Source organism: Canis lupus, chromosome 28 (genome assembly GCF_011100685.1).
Source record: "Canis lupus familiaris isolate Mischka breed German Shepherd chromosome 28, alternate assembly UU_Cfam_GSD_1.0, whole genome shotgun sequence".
NCBI lineage: Eukaryota > Metazoa > Chordata > Mammalia > Carnivora > Canidae > Canis > Canis lupus.
Window position 1 is genome coordinate 199,427 of NC_049249.1, and position 24,402 is coordinate 223,828.

At 39.4% G+C, this 24,402-nt stretch overlaps 1 protein-coding gene across 24 annotated transcripts in view; it reads right to left on the minus strand.

Moving 5' to 3' along the window:
• Positions 1 to 24,402, minus strand: part of PTPN20 (protein tyrosine phosphatase non-receptor type 20) — a 114,916-nt gene that overhangs the window by 29,290 nt on the left and 61,224 nt on the right. For 21 of the 24 annotated variants that reach the window (XR_005380338.1, XR_005380343.1, XR_005380340.1 and 18 more), the window contains one exon: positions 7,374 to 7,522. The exons of the other annotated variants lie outside the window; for them this stretch is intronic. Coding sequence is in view for 14 of the 21 variants with exons in the window: in XM_038578005.1 (XP_038433933.1) it covers positions 7,374 to 7,522 (149 nt within the window). In the remaining 7 variants the exon portion in view is untranslated. The remainder of the gene's footprint in view (positions 1 to 7,373; positions 7,523 to 24,402) is intronic. 24 annotated transcript variants of the gene reach the window in all.

A 24,402-nucleotide genomic window follows, 5' to 3' on the forward strand; every position in this document is an offset into this window, starting at 1 on the left:
CAGGAGCTGCACCGACCTTCCCGGGCGGAAAGGGGCTCGCAGGGAGTTGGAGCAGGACCCAGAAGGAAGGGGATGCCCTCGGGCTCCCGGGGACAGTAACAGCAACTGCGCGCCCAGGAGAGTGCGCCGAGCTCCCTAAGGGCTGCAGCGCCCACGGTGGGACCCGGAGCAGCTCGGAGGGGCTCGGGAGGAGGAAGAGGCTCCGTGCGGAGGGGGCTGCGCGGTTCCAGGAGCAGCTCGGAGGGGCTCGGGCGGCAGCTCCGCGGAGGGGGCTGCGGGGCGGGAGCGCGAATCCACCAGCGCAGGCTCCGGAGCACAGGGCGCCGGGACACAGCCCAGGATCCGGCCTCCCCCGGGACAGGCAGAGGCCGGGAGGGCCCAGGACAGCGAGGACGCTCCTGCCCCAGCTGAGCACATCAGCGGCCCCGCCCTGGAGCCTCCAGGCCCTGCAGACGGAGAGCTCCGGAGTTCCTGCAGGAGCTGAATCCAGGTTTCCAGAGCTGCCCCGCCACTGGGGCTGTTCCTCCTGCGGCCTCACGGGGTAAACAACCCCCACTGAGCCCTGCACCAGGCAGGGGCACAGCAGCTCCCCCAACTGCTAACACCTGAAAATCAGCACAACAGGCCCCTCCCCCAGAAGACCAGCTAGACTGACAACTTCCAGGAGAAGCCAAGGGACTTAAAGTACACAGAATCAGAAGATACTCCCCGGTGGTTCTTTTTTTGTTTGTTTGTTTTTGTTTTTGTTTTTGTTTTTGTTTTGTTTTGCTTTTTGATTTGTTTCCTTCCCCCACCCCCTTTTTTTCTCCTTTCTTTTTCTTTCTCTTTTTCTTCTTTTTTTTTTTTCGTTTTTTTTTTCTTTTTCTTCCCTTTTTTTTTTCTCTTTCTCTTTTCTTTCCTTCTTTCTCTCCTCTTTTTCTCTTTTTCCCAATACAACTTGCTTTTGGCCACTCTGCACTGAGCAAAATGACTAGAAGGAAAACCTCACCTCAAAAGAAAGAATCAGAAACAGTCCTCTCTCCCACAGAGTTACAAAATCTGGATTACAATTCAATGTCAGAAAGCCAATTCAGAAGCACTATTATACACCTACTGGTGGCTCTAGAAAAAAGTATAAAGGACTCAAGAGACTTCATGACTGCAGAATTTAGAGCTAATCAGGCAGAAATTAAAAATCAATTGAATGAGATGCAATCCAAACTAGAAGTCCTAACGACGAGGGTTAACGAGGTGGAAGAACGAGTGAGTGACCTAGAAGACAAGTTGATAGCAAAGAGGGAAACTGAGGAAAAAAGAGACAAACAATTAAAAGACCATGAAGATAGATTAAGGGAAATAAACGACAGCCTGAGGAAGAAAAACCTACGTTTAATTGGGGTTCCCGAGGGCGCCGAAAGGGACAGAGGGCCAGAATATGTATTTGAACAAATTCTAGCTGAAAACTTTCCTAATCTGGGAAGGGAAACAGGCATTCAGATCCAGGAAATAGAGAGATCCCCCCCTAAAATCAATAAAAACCGTTCAACACCTCGACATTTAATTGTGAAGCTTGCAAATTCCAAAGATAAAGAGAAGATCCTTAAAGCAGCAAGAGACAAGAAATCCCTGACTTTTATGGGGAGGAGTATTAGGGTAACAGCAGACCTCTCCACAGAGACCTGGCAGGCCAGAAAGGGCTGGCAGGATATATTCAGGGTCCTAAATGAGAAGAACATGCAACCAAGAATACTTTATCCAGCAAGGCTCTCATTCAAAATGGAAGGAGAGATAAAGAGCTTCCAAGACAGGCAGCAACTGAAAGAATATGTGACCTCCAAACCAGCTCTGCAAGAAATTTTAAGGGGGCCTCTTAAAATTCCCCTTTAAGAAGAAGTTCAGTGGAACAGTCCACAAAAACAAAGACTGAATAGATATCATGATGACACTAAACTCATATCTCTCAATAGTAACTCTGACTGTGAACGGGCTTAATGACCCCATCAAAAGGCGCAGGGTTTCAGACTGGATAAAAAAGCAGGACCCATCTATTTGCTGTCTACAAGAGACTCATTTTAGACAGAAGGACACCTACAGCCTGAAAATAAAAGGTTGGAGAACCATTTACCATTCGAATGGTCCTCAAAAGAAAGCAGGGGTAGCCATCCTTATATCAGATAAACTAAAATTTACCCCAAAGACTGTAGTGAGAGATGAAGAGGGACACTATATCATACTTAAAGGATCTATTCAACAAGAGGACTTAACAATCCTCAATATATATGCTCCGAATGTGGGAGCTGCCAAATATATAAATCAATTATTAACCAAAGTGAAGAAATACTTAGATAATAATACACTTATACTTGGTGACTTCAATCTAGCTCTTTCTATACTCGATAGGTCTTCTAAGCAAAACATCTCCAAAGAAACGAGAGCTTTAAATGATACACTGGACCAGATGGATTTCACAGATATCTACAGAACTTTACATCCAAACTCAACTGAATACACATTCTTCTCAAGCGCACATGGAACTTTCTCCAGAATAGACCACATATTGGGTCACAAATCGGGTCTGAACCGATACCAAAAGATTGGGATTGTCCCCTGCATATTCTCGGACCATAATGCCTTGAAATTAGAACTAGATCACAACAAGAAGTTTGGAAGGACCTCAAACACATGGAGGTTAAGGACCATCCTGCTAAAAGATAAAAGGGTCAACCAGGAAATTAAGGAAGAATTAAAAAGATTCATGGAAACTAATGAGAATGAAGATACAACCGTTCAAAATCTTTGGGATGCAGCAAAAGCAGTCCTAAGGGGGAAATACATCGCAATACAAGCATCCATTCAAAAACTGGAAAGAACTCAAATACAAAAGCTAACCTTACACATAAAGGAGCTAGAGAAAAAACAGCAAATAGATCCTACACCCAAGAGAAGAAGGGAGCTAATAAAGATTCGAGCAGAACTCAACGAAATCGAGACCAGAAGAACTGTGGAACAGATCAACAGAACCAGGAGTTGGTTCTTTGAAAGAATTAATAAGATAGATAAACCATTAGCCAGCCTTATTAAAAAGAAGAGAGAGAAGACTCAAATTAATAAAATCATGAATGAGAAAGGAGAGATCACTACCAACACCAAGGAAATACAAACGATTTTAAAAACATATTATGAACAGCTATACGCCAATAAATTAGGCAATCTAGAAGAAATGGACGCATTCCTGGAAAGCCACAAACTACCAAAACTGGAACAGGAAGAAATAGAAAACCTGAACAGGCCAATAACCAGGGAGGAAATTGAAGCAGTCATCAAAAACCTCCCAAGACACAAGAGTCCAGGGCCAGATGGCTTCCCAGGGGAATTTTATCAAACGTTTAAAGAAGAAATCATACCTATTCTCCTAAAGCTGTTTGGAAAGATAGAAAGAGATGGAGTACTTCCAAATTCGTTCTATGAAGCCAGCATCACCTTAATTCCAAAGCCAGACAAAGACCCCGCCAAAAAGGAGAATTACAGACCAATATCCCTGATGAACATGGATGCAAAAATTCTCAACAAGATACTGGCCAATAGGATCCAACAGTACATTAAGAAAATTATTCACCATGACCAAGTAGGATTTATCCCTGGGACACAAGGCTGGTTCAACACCCGTAAAACAATCAATGTGATTCATCATATCAGCAAGAGAAAAACCAAGAACCATATGATCCTCTCATTGGATGCAGAGAAAGCATTTGACAAAATACAGCATCCATTCCTGATCAAAACTCTTCAGAGTGTAGGGATAGAGGGAACATTCCTCGACATCTTAAAAGCCATCTATGAAAAGCCCACAGCAAATATCATTCTCAATGGGGAAGCACTGGGAGCCTTTCCCCTAAGATCAGGAACAAGACAGGGATGTCCACTCTCACCACTGCTATTCAACATAGTACTGGAAGTCCTAGCCTCAGCAATCAGACAACAAAAAGACATTAAAGGCATTCAAATTGGCAAAGAAGAAGTCAAACTCTCCCTCTTCGCCGATGACATGATACTCTACATAGAAAACCCAAAAGTCTCCACCCCAAGATTGCTAGAACTCATACAGCAATTCGGTAGCGTGGCAGGATACAAAATCAATGCCCAGAAGTCAGTGGCATTTCTATACACTAACAATGAGACTGAAGAAAGAGAAATTAAGGAGTCAATCCCATTTACAATTGCACCCAAAAGCATAAGATACCTAGGAATAAACCTCACCAAAGATGTAAAGGATCTATGCCCTCAAAACTATAGAACACTTCTGAAAGAAATTGAGGAAGACACAAAGAGATGGAAAAATATTCCATGCTCATGGATTGGCAGAATTAATATTGTGAAAATGTTAATGTTACCCAGGGCAATTTACACGTTTAATGCAATCCCTATCAAAATACCATGGACTTTCTTCAGAGAGTTAGAACAAATTATTTTACGATTTGTGTGGAATCAGAAAAGACCCCGAATAGCCAGGGGAATTAAAAAAGAAAACCATATCTGGGGGCATCACAATGCCAGATTTCAGGTTGTACTACAAAGCTGTGGTCATCAAGACAGTGTGGTACTGGCACAAAAACAGACACATAGATCAGTGGAACAGAATAGAGAATCCAGAAGTGGACCCTGAACTTTATGGGCAACTAATATTCGATAAAGGAGGAAAGACTATCCATTGGAAGAAAGACAGTCTCTACAATAAATGGTGCTGGGAAAATTGGACATCCACATGCAGAAGAATGAAACTAGACCACTCTCTTTCACCATACACAAAGATAAACTCATAATGGATGAAAGATCTAAATGTGAGACAAGATTCCATCAAAATCCTAGAGAAGAACACAGGCAACACCCTTTTTGAACTCGGCCATAGTAACTTCTTGCAAGATACATCCACGAAGGCAAAAGAAACAAAAGCAAAAATGAACTATTGGGACTTCATCAAGATAAGAAGCTTTTGCACAGCAAAGGATACAGTCAACGAAACTCAAAGACAACCTACAGAATGGGAGAAGATATTTGCAAATGACATATCAGATAAAGGGCTAGTTTCCAAGATCTATAAAGAACTTATTAAACTCAACACCAAAGAAACAAACAATCCAATCATGAAATGGGCAAAAGACATGAACAGAAATCTCACAGAGGAAGACATAGACATGGCCAACATGCATATGAGAAAATGCTCTGCATCACTTGCCATCAGGGAAATACAAATCAAAACTACAATGAGATACCACCTCACACCAGTGAGAATGGGGAAAATTAACAAGGCAGGAAACAACAAATGTTGGAGAGGATGCGGAGAAAAGGGAACCCTCTTACACTGTTGGTGGGAATGTGAACTGGTGCAGCCACTCTGGAAAACTGTGTGGAGGTTCCTCAAACAGTTAAAAATATACCTGCCCTACGACCCAGCAATTGCACTGTTGGGGATTTACCCCAAAGATACAAATGCAATGAAACGCCGGGACACCTGCACCCCGATGTTTCTAGCAGCAATGGCCACTATAGCCAAACTGTGGAAGGAGCTTCGGTGTCCAACGAAAGATGAATGGATAAAGAAGATGTGGTTTATGTATACAATGGAATATTACTCAGCTATTAGAAATGACAAATACCCACCATTTGCTTCAACGTGGATGGAACTGGAGGGTATTATGCTGAGTGAAGTAAGTCAGTCGGAGAAGGACAAACATTATATGTTCTCATTCATTTGGGGAATATAAATAATACTGAAAGGGAAAATAAGGGAAGGGAGAAGAAATGTGTGGGAAATATCAGAAAGGGAGACAGAACGTAAAGACTGCTAACTCTGGGAAACGAACTAGGGGTGGTAGAAGGGGAGGAGGGCGGGGGGTGGGAGTGAATGGGTGACGGGCACTGGGTGTTATTCTGTATGTTAGTAAATTGAACACCAATAAAAAAAATAATAAATAAAAAAAAATAAAAATAAAATTAACTTGGAAAAATATCTATTGGAAAAACTAGAACAATTCTGTAAAAGAAGACTAATGAGAGAAGACTAGTCTTCACAATCAGAAAAGAGAACATAAAGTTATGCTAATTTAAAAAGTTTGGTACCAGTACATGAATAAAAAAAATCAATTGAAGAAGTTCAAGAATAAGTTAAAATTTATCTAAAACTTCAGTATGTAATAAAAATGGCCTTTTACATCACTGAAGAGCATTTCAAGAGGATCTTGAGACAACAGGATAGCTATATAATGCCAGGCCCCTACCAGATACGTTTTAACAAATTAAATTCTAGCTGGATCAAAGATTTGCACATTTTTTTAAAAAAATCACAAAATATTAGAAAAAGACATGAAGTAATTATTATGATCCTAGAGTAAAAAGGGCATGTAACGGATATGGAAAATCCTGGAGTCCCAAAAGACTGTCATATCTGACCATGAAAAATTAGCTATTTCTTCTTACTAAATGTGTATTGTGTGCCTGCACATGTGTGTGTGGCACAAACAAGGGGGGAAATTTCCATATACAGCACATACAAAAAAGACAATTTCTTCACTATATAAAATTATTAATGGACAAGAAAAAGAATAAACAGAAAATTGGGCAAAGAATCAGAACTAACAGTTTACCAAAAATAAATATAAAAAAGGCTTTAAAACATATATTCCTTTGTTTTCAAATCAATGTCAGTATACATCAAAAAGGAATCATCTGTCATATAAGAGATAAGCAAAGACCCAGACAGGATGAAATGCTAGTTGTCTTTCTAGTAACTTGTTCTAAAGAATACTCCTACATATGCATAGGCATATGAAGAGGTGTAACTGCTGTTCATAAATAACAAAGACTAGAACAATCTATACAGGGAACTACTACTACTTAAAGAAAAGAAGGTCTTCATCTATATAATTAATTATACTATGTAACACTTAAAAATAATGAGATAAAAAATGAAATAGAGCTATGTGTACTGATAATGATTTGGAAAATTATTTCCTATGTGAAATATTTTTCTCTAAAAAAAGGAAAGAAAGGGTAAAATAGTAAAGTACATGCTAACACTTTTCTGGACCTTATACAACAAACTTCATAGTGGCAGTGGTCTAGGAACTCAAGAGGAAAAAAAGAGACTTTATTTTTTTATGATCTTTTTATAAAAGAGATTTTTAAATCTCTTTTTATAAAATGAGACTTTATAATCTTTTATACTATTTGACTTTTTTTTTACTATATATAACTATTCCTTTAAAAATAAACAATATTTAAAAAGAAAAACTAAGTACTCAATCTAAAAGAAAAGAAAAAAAAAGGAAAAGAAAAAACCCCTCTATTAGTAATGTGGAAAATCACATATAGACTTTTGTTAAGACCAAAATATTTACCATAAATTCCTGGAGGATTTCATATTCTGCTACTTTTTTCTCAAGCATTTTAAAAGAATCCTTGATGATTGATTGCTCACGAAAACTGAATTCTAATGGTCGAACCTGAGCCAACTGAGCTAGCTCCCTTTCAGAAACAATTTGTATACCTAAGAAAAAGAAAAATTCACATTTGTAAGTTACTCATACGTATGTGAAGGGAGATTTTATTTTTGTTGTGTTTTCTCTTAAGTAAAGGCACAACCACTTAAGATTACTAGAAACTTATTTTTCCAGAGTGAAGAGTCTATTACTTTGAAAGGAAGTATCCTTATTTTAGAAAAATCATGATTATGTACCTTAAAATTACACAAAGCCCACTATTCTTAGAAAATATTGTTAAGTGCTATAAATATAAAAGATGCTATAGACTGAAAAGTGTTCTGCTTTATAGTGTGAATTAAGTATATGTACTGATAATTGTGCCAAGACAAGCATATACAAACAAGGCTTGGATGGGAAAAAGTAAGAACTTTTGCCCTCCCTTAGACCAAGTACTTGAAGTCCCTGGAATCTGAGAGGGGAGGATGTGGAGAGTCTAACACATCTCTTACTCTAAAACAGATCAAGCACACATATGCACACACAGACACAAACATAACACACATACACACACCCCAAGGATAGGGAGGTAGATATGATATAATTCATAAGACTAAAAAATACATATAATATGCAATATAATTATATATAATTATATATTATATATAATTATATAAAATATGCAATATAATTATATAAATATTTTGATATATATTATATAGTTATTCATGCATAATCAATAATAGAAGTGAGTGCATGCTATTTAATAGTACACATGGAGATTTTTTATTTTAATGATGATTTTTTAGACCATGTTGACAGTCTAGATTCCAAATATCTGAAATTTTACAGGTCATGTCCACGCACCAAAATGCAATAAATTAATATTACAAGAATATTTTTTTTAATTTCAGAATTTTGGGGTAAAATGCTCAAGTGAAGCAGTTCTCAAAATCTCTTCCAAAGCCAACTAATATGAACAAAAATCAGTTAATACTAGCAAAAAATATACAAGAAGCAATTCTACAAAAGAATGGACAAGATTCCATCAAAATCCTAGAGGAAAACACAGGCAACACCCTTTTTGAACTCGGCCACAGTAACTTCTTGTAAGATACATCCACGAAGGCAAAAGAAACAAAAGCAAAAATGAACTATTGGGACCTCATCAAGATAAGAAGCTTTTGCACAGCAAAGGATACAGTCAACAAAACTAAAAGACAACCTACAGAATGGGAGACGATATTTGCAAATGATGTATCAGATAAAGGGCTAGTTTCCAAGATCTATAAAGAACTTCATAAGCTCAACACAAAAGAAACAAACAATCCAATCATGAAATGGGCAAAAGACATGAACAGAAATCTCACAGAGGAAGACATAGACATGGCCAACAGGCACATGAGAAAATGCTCCGCATCACTTGCCATCAGGGAAATACAAATCAAAACCACAATGAGATACCACCTCACACCAGTGAGAATGGGGAAAATTAACAAGGCAGGGAATGACAAATGTTGGAAAGGATGTGGAGAAAAGGGAACCCTCTTACACTGTTGGTGGGAATGTGAACTGGTGCAGCCACTCTGGAAAACTGTGTGGAGGTTCCTCAAAGAGTTAATATTAGACCTGCCCTACAACCCAGCAATTGCACTTCTGGGGATTTACCCCAAAGATACAGATGCAATGAAACCCTGGGACACCTGCACCCCGATGTTTCTAGCAGCAATGTCCACAATAACCAAACTGAGGAAGGAGCCTCAGTGTCCATCAAAAGATGAATGTATAAAGAAGCTGTGGTTTATGTATACAATGGAATATTACTCAGCCATTAGAAATGACAAATACCCACTATTTGCTTCAACGTGGTTGGAACTGGAGGGTATTATGCTGAGTGAAGTAAGTCAATTGGAGAAGGACAAACATTATATGGCCTCATTCATTTGGGGAATATAAATAATAGTGAAAGGGAATAGAAGGGAAGGGAGAAGAAATGGGTAGGAAATACCAGAAAGGGAGACAGAACATGAAGACTCCTAACTCTGGGAAACGAACTAGGGGTGGTGGAAGGGGAGGAGGGTGGGGGGTGGGGTGATTGGGTGATGGGCACTGAGGGAGGGCACTTGGCAGGATGAGCACTGGGTGTTATGCTAAATGTTGGCAAATTGAACGCCAATAAAAAATAAGTTTATTATTAAAAAAAAGAATGGTCATAAAAAAGACAGGTTTTTCTAAAAATATGCACAGCCTTGTGAAATTCTTCTTGTCTTGGAACCCTACTTAACTGAAAACTCTTTATAAGGGTGGGAGAAAGGGACTGTTGGTTTGGAAAGACAGTTACAGAAATCCTAAAATTTCTCACAAATATCTCTAACCTTAGTATGGGAGGAGGTCTAGGAAGCCCAGAGGGGGAGATAAAATTCCACAAGAGTAGAAGCCATTTTGATCATCTCTTATCTCCAACAGAAAAGTCCTTAGAGCTTCCCATGTGTTCCAGCCTTGCTAGAACAGAAGCTGAGAGCAGGGAAGGAAGAGAGGAATGAAAAGGTAGAATGATTGTAATGGACACTGTCATTATCTTCTCAACACTGATTCTAACCTGATGGTTAGAGCCATAGAGGATCATTCCACAATAATTCCCTTGCCAGTGAATAATTCAGCAATAGATAGGTGATTTGAGCCAATGGAATGTAAGGAGACGTTTATTCAGGGCTTATGGGCAAGAGAAGTAAGCCTCTCTCCCATCTCCATCCACTGGCCAGACACAAGTTAAGACATATAAGGCCCGATTATTACAAGCAGCTCCACTGTGACATAAAAGGAATGAACTAAATATTGTAAACATGAAAAGAAAAACATAAAGAATCTATGGTGTTAATGACATCACTGAGCAATTGATCAGATTGAACTTGGAATACTACCTACCTCTGTACTTCCATTATGGAAGAAAATGTATTTCTTTATTGTTAACATCATTTTGAATTTGGATTCTTTTTATTGCAGCCTGATCCAACAATTCCAATCAAGGTGAACATGTCAGGCTTTAGCTACAGATCAGGGCAATCTTCACAGAAAGGGATTTTTGTAGAAAGGCAGTTTACAGAAAGGGATTTTATCTAGCTATCTGGTGCTGACATCATTGGACAGGTTAGAGGAGCAGATGCTTCCCCCTATCATGGTCTAAAAATAACACCGCAGGCCCAAGTCCCTGCTCTGCTGTGTCGGGTATACTTGGACCCAAGCTTGAGCTTGTAAATAAACCCTCGTGTGTTTGCATTGGTGTGGGCTCCTCGGTGGTTTCTCGGATTCACAATCTTGGGCACAACATTTGGGACCCCATCCGGAGGGTTTCACGCGTGGTGAGTGCACTCAACTTTTTCCACCATTTGTGTGCATATTTTCTGAGAGCTCTAAACTGTACTTTTACCTGTAGGAATTCCAATCTGTATTGGGTTGACATTGGCTTAGGTGGACGCGCTGGCGACCGTCGACCAGGGGTCTTGAGGAGACGTCCCTTGCTCCCGCCTGGAGGACAAGGTCCTCATCTGTAAGGAGGACGGAGGTCTTCATCTGTAAGGAGGACAGAGGTCCTCATCTGTAGGAGGACAGGAGTCCTCGTCTGTAAGGAGGACCAGGGTCCTCATCTGTAAGGAGGGCCAGCTGCCAGCCCTTTGGGTTGCTTTCTGTTTTGTCTCCGTGGCCGCACTGGAACACTTGTCTGTTACGATGTTCTTGTTACCTGTTTTGCACACTGGTCTGTGTTACTATGTCCTTGTTAACTGTTTGTGCATTTGTCTGTGTTACTGTGTCTTGGTTAACTGTCATAACTGTTTGCATAAGGAGACGGAGATTTCAAATTTATTGCATATCAGAATGGCCAACCTTTGACGTGGGATGGCCCCGAGAAGGAACTTTCCACCTACCTACTATCTTACAGGTTAAGGCCGTGACCTGCAGGGCAAACCAGATGACCACCCTGACCAGGTGCCCAACATCCTGGCCTGGCAGGACATGACCGAAAATTCCCCTCCTTGGCTAAAACCCTTTTTACCCCCCAAAATGCACAACTCGGCTGAAGGTAAGGAGAGACCCCGGGTCCACCGCCGGACTCTAGGGGCAGGTCTCCAGGCTGCCGCGTGCAAGCCTACCAATCTGGCCAAGGTGTATGATGTGAGACAGGGTAAGGATGAGAGTCCAGCAACCTTCTTAGAGAGAATCATAGAGGCTTTTAGGCATTATACCCCTATAAACCCAGAAGCCCTGGAAACAAAGGCCGCAATTATCATGGTTTTTGTTAACCAGGCCGCTCCGGACATTAAAAAGAAATTGCAAAGGGTAGAGAGACTGGGAGAGAAGAGCTTGCAGGACTTAGTGATAGTAGCAGAACGAGTCTATAATAATAGAGAAAGTCTGGAAGAACAACAAACCAAACTAAGTGACCAGCAGACCCGAAACCTAGCCAAGATCCTGCTGGCCACAACCATGGATGACCCACAGGAAAGACGGAGGCACCTCAAGAAGCTGGCTTCAGGGACAGGTAAGGAGGATGGCCCTGGTCCCCCTCAGGAGCGCCCTAAGCTGAACTAAACCAATGTGCTTATTGCAAAGAAGAGGGCCACTGGGTAAAAAGCTGCCCTAACAAAAGATCTAAGGCCCCTGCCAAGATCTTGAAAATGGAGGACCTGGACAATTAGGGGAGTCGGGGTTTGGAACCCCTCCCCAAGCCCAGGGTAACTCTTAAAGTTGAGGGGCAATCTGTTGAATTCCTAGTGGACACTGGGGCACAACATTTAGTTGTAATACAACCCCAAGGGAAATTGGCAAATAAGACTTCTTGGGTGCAAGGGGCCACGGGCACCAAACAGTACTCATGGGCTACCCGAAGAACTGTGGATCTCGGCATGGACCAGGTATCCCACTCCTTCATGGTCATCCCTGAGTGTCCCTACCCATTGTTAGGTCAGGATTTGTTCACCAAGATGGGGGCACAAATTCACTTCCACCCTGAAGGGGCAAAAATCCTAAACAAAGAAGGGCACCCGATTCAGGTGCTTGTCCTGAGTTCAGAAGACAAATATTGTCTCCACCAAACACCCTCAGCCCTAATAACTGACACTGACTGTTGGCTGCAGGAATTTCCCCAAGCGTGGGCAGAACCTGGGGAAATTAGGCTGGCCCGGCACCAACCGGTCATAACTAAAGCCGGGGCCAACCATGTCAGGGTCCGCCAATACCCCATGCCTCTCGTCTCCCTAACCCAGACTGGGACCCCCCCTCCCCCTCTGCATGACTGTCAAGACATTTTGGCACAGGTGCATGGAATCAGAGCTGATCTCCAGGACCAGCCACTGCAGAATGCAGACGCCACCTGGTACACAGACGGCAGCAGTTTCATCTGAGAAGGAATCGGATGTGGTGGCAGCTATAATCATGGAAATGGAGACCCGATCTGGGGGCACCGACCCTGCCTGACACCCCCAACTATACTGATGCTGATTTACACTGGATCAAATGCTTGCCCATGACTCAGTGCTTGCGTGGCTGGTGGAGGGCCACAGACTCCAGCATCATCTTGCCAGAGGAACCAGGATGGCGAGTCCTATCCAAAATACATCGGAGTACTCATATGGGAACAAGGAAGATGGAAGACCTCATACGACATGCAAAGATCACTATTAAGGACTCTCGAGCAAAGATCGAGCAGATTGTGGAGAGCTGCCACTCATGCCAGTTAACTAATGCCACCACCCATGGATCTAACCCAGGCACATGGCTCCAGGGGGACCGCCCAGGAGCCTACTGGGAAGTGGACTTCACTGAGGTAAAACCTGGAAAATACGGATACGGTATTTATTAGTGTTTGTAGATACTTTTTCAGGATGGACAGAGGCATTTCCCACCAAACATGAAACAGCACAGACCGTGACCGAGAAACTGCTGGAAGACATCTTACCAAGGTATGGTTTTCCTGTTAAGATTGGGTCAGACAATGGCCCAGGATTCATCTCTAAGGTAACACGGGGAGTGGCACTAGTACTTGGGGCAGATTGGAAATTATATTGTGCATATAGGCCCCAGAGCTCAGGACAGGTAGAGAGGATGAACAGAACATTAAAGGAGACCTTAACTAAATTAGCCCTGGAGACTGGCGGAGACTGGGTGACTCTCCTCCCCTTCGCCCTATATAGGGTGAGGAACTCCCCATATAAGATGGGACTGACTCCCTAAGAGATCATGTTTGGTCTTCCTCCACCTATTATCCCCAATTTAAAACCTGAGGTGCTTGCTGAGTTTGATGATCACCAACTTCTTTTCTCCCTCCAAATGTTACAATGAACTCATGAGCAGGTGTGGCCTAAGTTGAGGGCCCTCTATGAGACTGGGCCACCCCCGGACCCCGATCGATATCCGCCGGGTGACTGGGTGTACCTGCGGAGATACCAACACCGGACACTTCAACCTTGCTGGAAGAGACCTTACACCATGATCCTGACCACTCCCACCACTCTCAAGGTCGACGGGATTACTCCCTGGGTCCACTACACCCACGTCCAGCCAGCTGACCCACACGCCGTTCTCAAGGACTTTGTTCCAGAATGGAAAAGCCAACCAGACAAGGACAATCCCCTAAAGCTAAGAATGCCATTCTCACTTATTTCCCACCTCCAAGACACCCCAGTCTGAGGTTGTCCTTCAAAATAGAAGGGGATTAGACTTAGTCTTCTTACAACAAAGGGTATGGGGGGGGGGTTATGTGCTGCCTTAACATTGCTTCTTTGCTGGAATGTAAATGGGAGCGAGAACAGCAACAAGGTTGGTTAGAATCCTGGTTTAATCATTCCCCCTGGCTCACTCTGAAAGCAACCTGGACCCATGATTGGGTCCTTCCTTAGGTTCCTCTGAGAGGGAGAAATGTGGAGGCTGAGAAAATTAAGGCCATTCCACTTTAAGTTCAGCGTTAGCACAAGTACAGCCATCCCAGGCCCCTGTGAATAAGAGCTGAACTTTACCTTACTTCAGTTACAGGAAGAAAACAGTTTACAGCTTAATGTCCTAGAAAGCCCCATATTAGAATAAAAACAGAGCCCAAGCCAGTGGCAGGAAGCCCCTATTAGAATAAAAACAGAGCTCAATGCCCTTGAAGGCCCCATTTCAAAATGTAAACAGAACTTGAGGAATTGCTCCACCCCTTCTGGAGATCCCCTAGACCAGCCCTTAAAACTAAGATGAAACCCACCTCAGGGTCCAAGTCCCTGCTCCGCTGTGTCGGGTATACTTGGACCCAAGCTCGAGCTTGTAAATAAACCCTAGTGTGTTTGCAAAAAAATAAAAAATAAAAATAAATAACACCGCAGAATGGTCTGCCACAAACAGTGCTAGCTTTGCCATAATGAGGAACCTGAGGGAGCTGGACACCACTGCTAAAATCACTAGCTCCTGGATAACACAACTTTAGCAACCATGGAAGAATTAGAAAGTCACCACTACAACTGCTGGCTCAAGTAATGTACCACCTAAGATACTAGGAACGCCATGCCTGTTACGGTATGGACCAGCGACATGGGTGCTTCTCTACACATTTAAGCTTTGGCTAAGTGCAATATGATTTGTCAAACACACACTTACTACTAGAATTCCTGAGCGATGTAATTTTCAGTTTTCTTGCTTAGACCATACAGAAAGACACACTAGGATGAGAATGTGATTGATGCTGAGTAAACTAGTCTATAATATCTGCAACACAACAACTCATTGACACTCTTTGAGTTTTCTGCTCTTTTCCCCCAACCCTTCTGCACACTTGTTATCTTCTCAGGCAAAATCCAGCCCTCAAAGTATAGTTTATAATGGAAGATATCAAATCAAATAAAATAGAATGGAAGTCAACAAGAATTTATTCATGCTCAAACAGCAAAATCAAAGAGATGTAGGACTATACATATTAGTGAACAAGATGGAAATAAAACACAAGATGAAGGAAAAAATTAGTAATACACAATATGGTATGAAAAAAATTTTAATCCATTCCAAATAGAACATAACCTAAATTGCAGATCCATCATCTGTAGGAAGAAGTAATAAGAATATAAATTATTTTATTATACTGTTGTATGTTCCACAACCAGCATGGAGCCCAATGCAGGGCTTGAACTCAGGACTCTGCAATCAAGACCTGAGCTGAGGTCAAGACTCAGATATTTAACTGATTGAGCCACCTAGGCACCTTCAGAATATAATTTTTTTTAAATGAGTTTAAAAGTAAGATTAAAAAACAGAATGGGGATGCTTGGGTGGCTCAGTGGTTGAACATCTGCCTTCAGCTCAGAATGTGACCCAAGGATCCCAGGATTGAGTCCAACATTAGGCTCCTCATAGGGAGCCTGCTTGTCCCTCTGCCTATGTCTCTGCCTCTCTCTGTGTCTCTCATGAATAAATAAATAAAATATAAAATTAAAAAATAAAAATTAAAAAAAACAGAAGGACTTCTTATGTGAGGTTCCTAGAGTAGACAAATTCGTAAACAGAGAAAGTAGAATAGTGGTTGTCAGTGGATAGAGGGAGGCAGAATGAGGAATTAGTATTTGATGGGTACAAAACTTCAGTTGAAGAAGAGGAAAAAGTTCTGGAGATGGATGGTGGTGTTGGTTGTACAACAGTAAAAATGTACTTAATACCACTGAACACTGTACATTGAAAAATGGTGAAGATGGTAAATTTTATGTTCTGTATATTTTGCCACAATTTTTAAAAATGTCACTAACAACCCAGATTCTTTGCACCACTATACTCTGTTATCCAGGGATCAGCTGCTATTATAAGGGGCGATTCTCCTCAAGCCCATGAGAAAATTGTCAACAGCAATCGGAGCTACATATTTTCTTGCTTATAATCTCTTAATAAAGCAAGGACGAAGTTTCCCAAAAGATTCTAACAAACCTTAACTTGAATTTCAAGCAAGTTGAGTGTCTGAACCATAACTGGCAAAAGGTATAGGTTTATTCTCAGTCCAATCAAGTTCACACCTCAGGTTGAAAGTGGTTTCTCAACTTACCTTGCTGCAACTCAATGGAAAAAGAGATGTCAGGAGTGCTGAAGAATCAGCCACAGTGACCACTACTGCCACTATACAATGCTTGCAGCAACCTCAAGTCAAGTGCATAGACTAGGGTGAAAAATCTTGTGCAAAATTCAAGCCATCCTTCCAGTTCCTCCCCAGTTGGCCACTCTCAGTGCCAGCAACACACTCCTACTACATCTCAGTTCTGGTGCCTCCTCCTGTCTTACACTTCAGTAGTACTGGAGGTCACATTTTTGGGGTACAAGGGAATAGATGGAGAAGGCATCAGAAAAAAGGCCACATTTACATATGTAGCAATATGGGCCTTGAAAACAGGGATTCCTAGGTCCAAACCAAGAAATGCTGAATCAGAACCTTAAATAAAAATTAAATTTAAAAAACCAGAATGAACCACCTCTTCTTTATCCATTCATCTTTCGATGTATAAAGATGTGGCTTATGTATACAATGAACTATTACTCAGCCATTAGAAACGACAAATACCCACCATTTGCTTCGATGTGGATGGAACTGGAGGGTATTATGCTGAGTGAAATAAGTCAATCAGAGAAGGACAAACATTATATGGTCTCATTCATTTGGGGAATATAAAAAATAGTGAAAGGGAATAAAGGGGAAAGGAGAAAAAATAAGTGGGAAATATCAGAAAGAGAGACAGAACATGAAAGACTCCTAACTCTGGGAAATGAACTAGGGGTGGTGGAAGGGGAGGTGGGTGGGGGGTGGGGGTGACTGGGTGGCAGGCACTGAGGTGGGCACTTGATAGGATGAGCATTGGGTGCTATTCTGTATGTTGACAAATTGAACACCAATAAAAAATAAATTTATTAAAACAAAAAACAAAAAAACAAAATAATAATATAGATACAATAAAAAATAAAAAATAAAAAATAAACAGAATGAGAAAAAAAACAGAATGAGGTGAAAAATAAGCTTATAGACCTAAGAAAATAAAGGTCAAAAGTACATGATTATAGAAATAATTAAATAAAAAACTACAAGAAACAAAGTAGACAGCTGAAAATGAACTTACTCATAGGACAAAGATGTGTACATAAATTAATGAAGAGAAGAAAAGACAAAAAACAGATAGTGCATGCAAGATATAGGGGCCTCATCAGAGGTTCAGAAGAAGAACTTAAGACAGGTTGGGGGACTCAAGAAATCTTCCCCTCATGGTATAAGCTTGGAGAGAGAAGCAGCAGCTTCTGTAGGAAAGGTATGAAGCCTCATTCAGTTCCCTTTATTCTATCTCCCCTAAGGATCAAAAGCATAAGCAGTTGGGAAAATGGCAGCAAACCCTATTATCTACAAAGCACAGGTTAAGACACAATAACACTGGGAACTGGGAAGGGGGGAAAGTATCCTCATTAAGGCCGTAACATATCCTCTACACCTAAAGAAAAGACAGGTAACTAAAAAGGCACCATCCCTAAGAAACAGGGACACTTCACCTGCCTACAACTGATGCTGAACAAGGACAAGAGAGAATGCACTCCCACCCCCAATTAGGTTAACAAGTAACACTATTACAAAAAAGATCACTCAATATTTACAGCAATAAGATTATTCTGTTTGACACTATAATGGTGGATATATGTCATTACACATTTGTCCCAATCCATAGAATTTACACACCAACAGTGAACTCTAATATAAATTATGGATTTGGGGTGAAGATAAGTCAATGCAGATTCACTGATTGTCACAAATATACCACTCTGGTGGGGAATACTGATAGTGGGGGAGGCTACACATATAGGAAGGCAGTAAGGATATGGGAAATCTCTGCACCTTCTTCTCAATTTTGCTGCAAACTTAAAACTGTTCTAAAAATTAAACCTATTTTTTAAAAAGATAATTACTAATGATAAAGGGGTCAAATCACAGAGAAGACATAACAATGCTAAGTGTGTATGTACCTAACAGAATTTCAAAATACATGAAGAACTGATAGTGCTAAAAGAAAGAAGAATAATCACAATTATAACTGAAGTCTTCAATACTCTTCATTCATGAATCAATGAAACAAGTACACAGAAATTTAGTAAGGACAGAAAAGAAATGAACAGCTTGATCTAACTGACCTTAATAAAACACTCTGTCCAAAAACATTATAAAAATTCTTCTCAACTGCACATGGAACCTTTCCCAGATATACCATACTCTAGGTCAAAAATTAAACCTTAACAAATTAAAAAGAATTAATATAAATTATATCCTTGGACCATAATGAGATTAAACTAAAAATCAACAACATATCTGGAAAACCTTCAAATATTAATAAAGTTCAAAGCATATTTCTAAATAACCCATGGACCAAAGAAGTCACAAGAGAAATTAAAGAACACACAAACACAAGAGAAACCGCCCCCCCCAAAATCCAAAAAAACAAACAAAAAAACACACGAAAACCGACTTTAGAGTAGATTTGCGTTTGCAAAAAAAAAAAAAAAAGTAGAAGTACAGAGAGTTCCCATATATCTCCTGCTATAGTTTCCCCTATTTCCCCTATTATTAACATTTTATATTAGGATAATACATTTGTTAGAATTAATGAACCAATAATAATACATTATTGTTAACTGAGTCCATAGTTCATTCAGATTTCCTTAGTTTTTCCTTAATATCCTTTTATTGTTCCAGAATTCCATCTAGGAGTCCTTATTACCTTTAGTTCTTATGTCTCCTTAGGCTCCTCTTGGCTGTGATGCTTTCTCAGACTTTCCCTGTGTTTGATGACGTTGGCAGTTTGAGGAGTAATGATCAGATATATTTCTAGGATGCCCCTCTATTGGAATTTTTCTGATGTTTTTCTCATGATTATACTAGGGTTATCAGTTTTGGGGAAGATCACAGAGGTAAAGTGCCATATCCATCACAACATATCAAGGGTACCTACTATCAACATGATTGATGATTATTGATGTTGACCTTAATCACCTGCTGCAGCTGTGTATCACGTTTCTCTACTATAAAGTTACTCTTTTCATTCGCCTTTCCGAACTGTACTCTTTAGAAGAAAATCACTATGCACAACCTACACTTAAGGGGTGGGGAGTTATGCTCCATCTACTTTAGTGTGGAATATCAACACAACTTATGTGGAATTCTTCTGCATGGGAGGTTTGTTTCTTCTTCCCATTTACTTATATATTCAATTATTTCTTTATGTTAGTAAGGACTCACAGATATATTTATTTTATATTTTGAGTTATAATCCAACACTACATTGTATTGGTGCTCAAGTTGTTCCAGCTGTGGCCAATGGGAATGTGAAAGCATTCTTAAGTGAATGTAAATTAAAAGCACATTAAAATTTTGGGGGTATTGCTAAAGCAGTATTCACAGAGAGATCTGTTGTATTAAATGCTTATATTAGATCAGAAGAAAGAACTTATATCAAGGAAGAAATCAATCAAATCAATAGGAAAAATACTAAAAGTACTAGTGAACTTAAAAGCTAGTTCATGGAAAAGATCAATAAAAAGACATATACCATATGGTTTCACTCACATGTGGAATTTAAGAATAAAAGAAAAAAAAGGGACAAAATAACAAACTCTTGAATAGAAAGCACAAACTGATGTTTGCCAGAGGGTGGACGGTTAAATAGATAAAGGGGCTTAAGAGGGACAAACTTCCAGTTATGAAATAAGTAACTTACGGAGATAAAAAGTAAGCATAATGTAGCCCAATAAGATGGTAATAACATTGTGTGGAGACACACAGTGACTATACTTAGTGCGGTGAGCACTAAGCAATATATAGAATTGTTGAATCTCTATATTGCACACCTAAAACTAATATAACATTGTATGTTAAGTATACTTCAAATGAAAATAATAAAGAGAAATAAAATCGCATTGAATTTCAAAAATTAATAAATCTCTAACCAAACTTACCAAAAAATAAAAGAGACAAAGCACACTTTACCAAACCAAGAATAAAAGAGAGGGCATCAATTCAGATATTACAGACATTGCAAGGTTAATAAGGAAACATTATGAGCAATTCTAATTCCATAAACTAGACAACTTATATGAATGAGACAAAATGCCAAAGCTCATTAAAGGAAAGAGATTGATAGTCCTTTATCAATTAAAAACATTGAATATTGCAATAGGCTGAATTGTATCCCCGCCAGAGTTTTATGTTAAAGTCTTACATATTTGGATATAGGATCTTTAAAGAGATAACTAAATTAATGAAAATTCTAATCCATTATATAAAAAAAGAGAATAGGACCCAGATACTACACAGGGAAAGATGGCCATCTGCAAGACAAGAAGAGAGGTCTCAGAAGAAATAAAAACTGCCAACACCTTGATCTCGGACTCTAGCCTCCAGAATTGTGAGAAAATAAACTTCTGTTTTATAAGCCAGTCAGTCGCTAGTTTGACTAGCCAATCAGTCACTTTTTTAATGAAAGCCCTAGAAAATGAATACAAATATGTATTTTAAAACTTTACAAACACAGTTCAAGGACTAAATGGTTTCACTGAATTCTATGAAACATTTAAGAGAGCAGTAAGAGCAATTTTGTACAAACTCTTCCGGAATATAAAATAGGAGGGATCACTTCCAGACTACTTTTATGAGGGCAACTTTACCCTGATACTCAAACCAGAAAAAGACATCACAAAAAATAAAATCACAAATCAGTATCTATCATGAATATAAATGCAAAAATCCTCAACAAAATACTAGCAAATCAAATTAAGCAACATATAAAAAAGATAATACACAAAGTTAGGCTTATCCCAGGAATACAAAGTAGGTTCAACATTTGAAAATCAATCATATCAACAAAGAAGAAAAACTATGTGATCATCTCAGTAGATACAGAAAAAGCATTTTAAATATTCAACATGCATTCATAATGAAATTCTTGGGAAACTAAAATTAGAAAGAATTTCCCTAATATGATAAAAGACATCCACAAAAATCCTACAACTAACATTATACTAAATGATGAAAAACAGAATGTACTCCCCTAAAATGGAGTACACTCTTTTTTCTTATTCAGCATTGTACCAAAGGTCGCAGCTAGTGTAGTAAGTTAAGGTGGGGTGGGGGGTGGTGGTGGTGGAGAAAGTATACACATTAGAAATGTTGAAAAATAAAACCAAGTCTATTCACAGATAACATGAGTGTCTACATAGGCAAATTCCAAAAAAAAAAAAAAAGAATATACAAAAACATTTCTAAAATTAAGAGAGAATTTAATAAGGTAAAAGGATATAAGGACAAATCAATCATATTTCTTTTTTGTATATTTTTATTGGAGTTCAATTTGCCAACATATAGCATAACACCCAGGGCTCATCCTGTCAAGTGCCTCCTCAGTGCCCATCACCCAGTCACCCCGTCCCCCACCCACCTCCCCTTCCACTACCCCTTGCTCATTTCCCAGAGTTAGGAGTCTCTCATGTTCTGTCACCCTCATTGATATTTCCCTCTCATTTTCTCTCCTTTCCCTTTTAATCCCTTTCACTATTTTTTTATATTCCCCGAATGAATGAAACCATATAATGTTTGTCCTTCTCTGACTGACTTACTTCACTCAGCAGAATATCCTCCAGTTCTATCCACATTGAAGCAAATGGTGGGTATTTGTCATTTCTAATGGATGAGTAATATTGCATTGTATATACAGACCACAACCACATCTTCTTTATCCATTCATCTTTCGATGGACACCAAGGCTCCTTCCACAGTTTGGCTACTGTGGACACTGCTGCTATAAACATTGGGGTGCAGGTGTTTTGGCGTTTCACTGCATCTGTATCTTTGGGGTAAATCCCCAGCAGTGCAGTTGCTGGGTCATAGGGCAGATCTATTTTTAACTCTTTGAGGAACCTCCACACAGTTTTCCAGAGTGGATGTACCCGTTCACATTCCCAAAAACAGTGCAAGAGGGTTCTCCTTTCTCCACATCTTCTCCAACAATCATATTTCTACATACCAGCATGAACAATGGAAGTTAAAATATTTTTAAGTTCCATTTATAATAGCACCAAAACGTAGAAGATACTTAGATAAAAATCTAACAAAACATGTACAAGATCTGTATGTTTAAAACTATGAAACCCTAATTACTGATGAAATAAATCAAAGCAGACCTAAACAGAGTGAGGGAGAAATGCTTCCATCAGGGAACACAATGATCCCATTGAGTTAGAACTTGAGAATGCCACCAGGGCATACTAGGTTCCTCATGCTTACTTGAACTGACAGGCAAAGAGGAGTTACCATAATGCTTGGTACAATTAACTCTAATTTTCAAGGGGAAATTGAGTTTCTATTAAATAGTAGGGACAATAAGGAGTATGTCTAGAATGCAGGTGATCTTTAAGAGTGACTTTACAGTAATGAAAGTCAATAGGAAACTTTAACAATTAAATTTAGAATGACTGCTACTAGGTTAGCCCAGACAGGGAAGCACCCACTGAGGTGCTTGCTGAGGTCAAAGAGAATATGGAATGGGTAGAAGAAGACAGTTCTACCAGATACAACTTTGTGACCAGTTGCACAAATGTGGATGTAATAGTTTTGAGTAAATATTCCTTTTTCAATATAAATATGATTATATCTATATCATTATATAAATATATTTATATCATATATATTTAAATTTATAAATCAGCCAAATACTTTTGTTTTTATTTAAGGATATTAAAGGGGAGTGTTAATCAGCTGAAGAAGAAAGACATCACTCAAAGACCCAAAAGATTTTTATATCCTCTTTTGAGGACAAGGTGAGACTGTGTTTTCAGTTGCCCACAGGTTAACTGTACGATCATAGATGGAACCAAAATGTTTGTATTTGGAGATTAGGTATGGCTTAAAAAGATGTGTATGGGTGGCCAAGTTAACAAAAGATTGACTGAGGTCACTTTGCAATGTCAACATGGCAAGGCTAAACTACTATTTCTCTGAGAATTCTCTTTCCCAAATATTTCCAGTTAAGATGGCTGACAAGAGAGATTCTCATGTGAGATTTTGGAAGGTCAATGTGAAGCAACTGCCTTTTTATAGTTTACATAGCTGATCTCCTGACACACCTTATTCTTTACATAGAGAGGAAACTTAATATCATTGTCAATCTTTCCCAAATGAATATGTCAGGCCACTCTAATATGAATTTCAAAAGGGTTAACATGGGTATACATGTACCCCAATGTTTATAGCAGCATTATCAGCAACAGCCAAATTATAGAAAGAGCCCAAATGTACATTGACTGATGAATGGATATAGAAGATGTGATATATATATATATCACAAAAAAAAACAAAGAAAAAGGTTTATGTGGGAATGAACAAAGTAATTGAAAATACCATATGTAGCAATAACCCAAATAGCCCGTAAAGTTTTTTGATTCAAGTACAATTGACCTATAATCTCCTATTAGTTTCAGGTGTACAGTGATTTGATGTCTTTATACATTATGAGATAATCCCCACAACATGTCTAGTTACCGTCTGTCACCAAAGTTACAATATTATTGTACAATATTATTGCCTATCTTCCCTATGCTTTACATTACATGACTTGTTTATTTTATTACTGAAAGTATGTACCTCTTAATCCCCTTTACATTTAGTTTTTTTAAGTTAAGGGAAATATTTGCATTTCTAGATATCACTTAGAACTACTATAATCAAAACAGCATAATATGCCCACAGGAACAAACAAGACAATCAGTGGAAAAGTCTGGATAACAGAAAAAGATCCAAACATTTTTGGGAACTTAATATGTGATACATGTATATGTAAATTTAAATGGGAAAAGTGGCTTAGTGAATGGTACTAGTATAGCTGTCTAGTACATTTTCTACAGGTCTACCATACTTAGCAATTAGCAG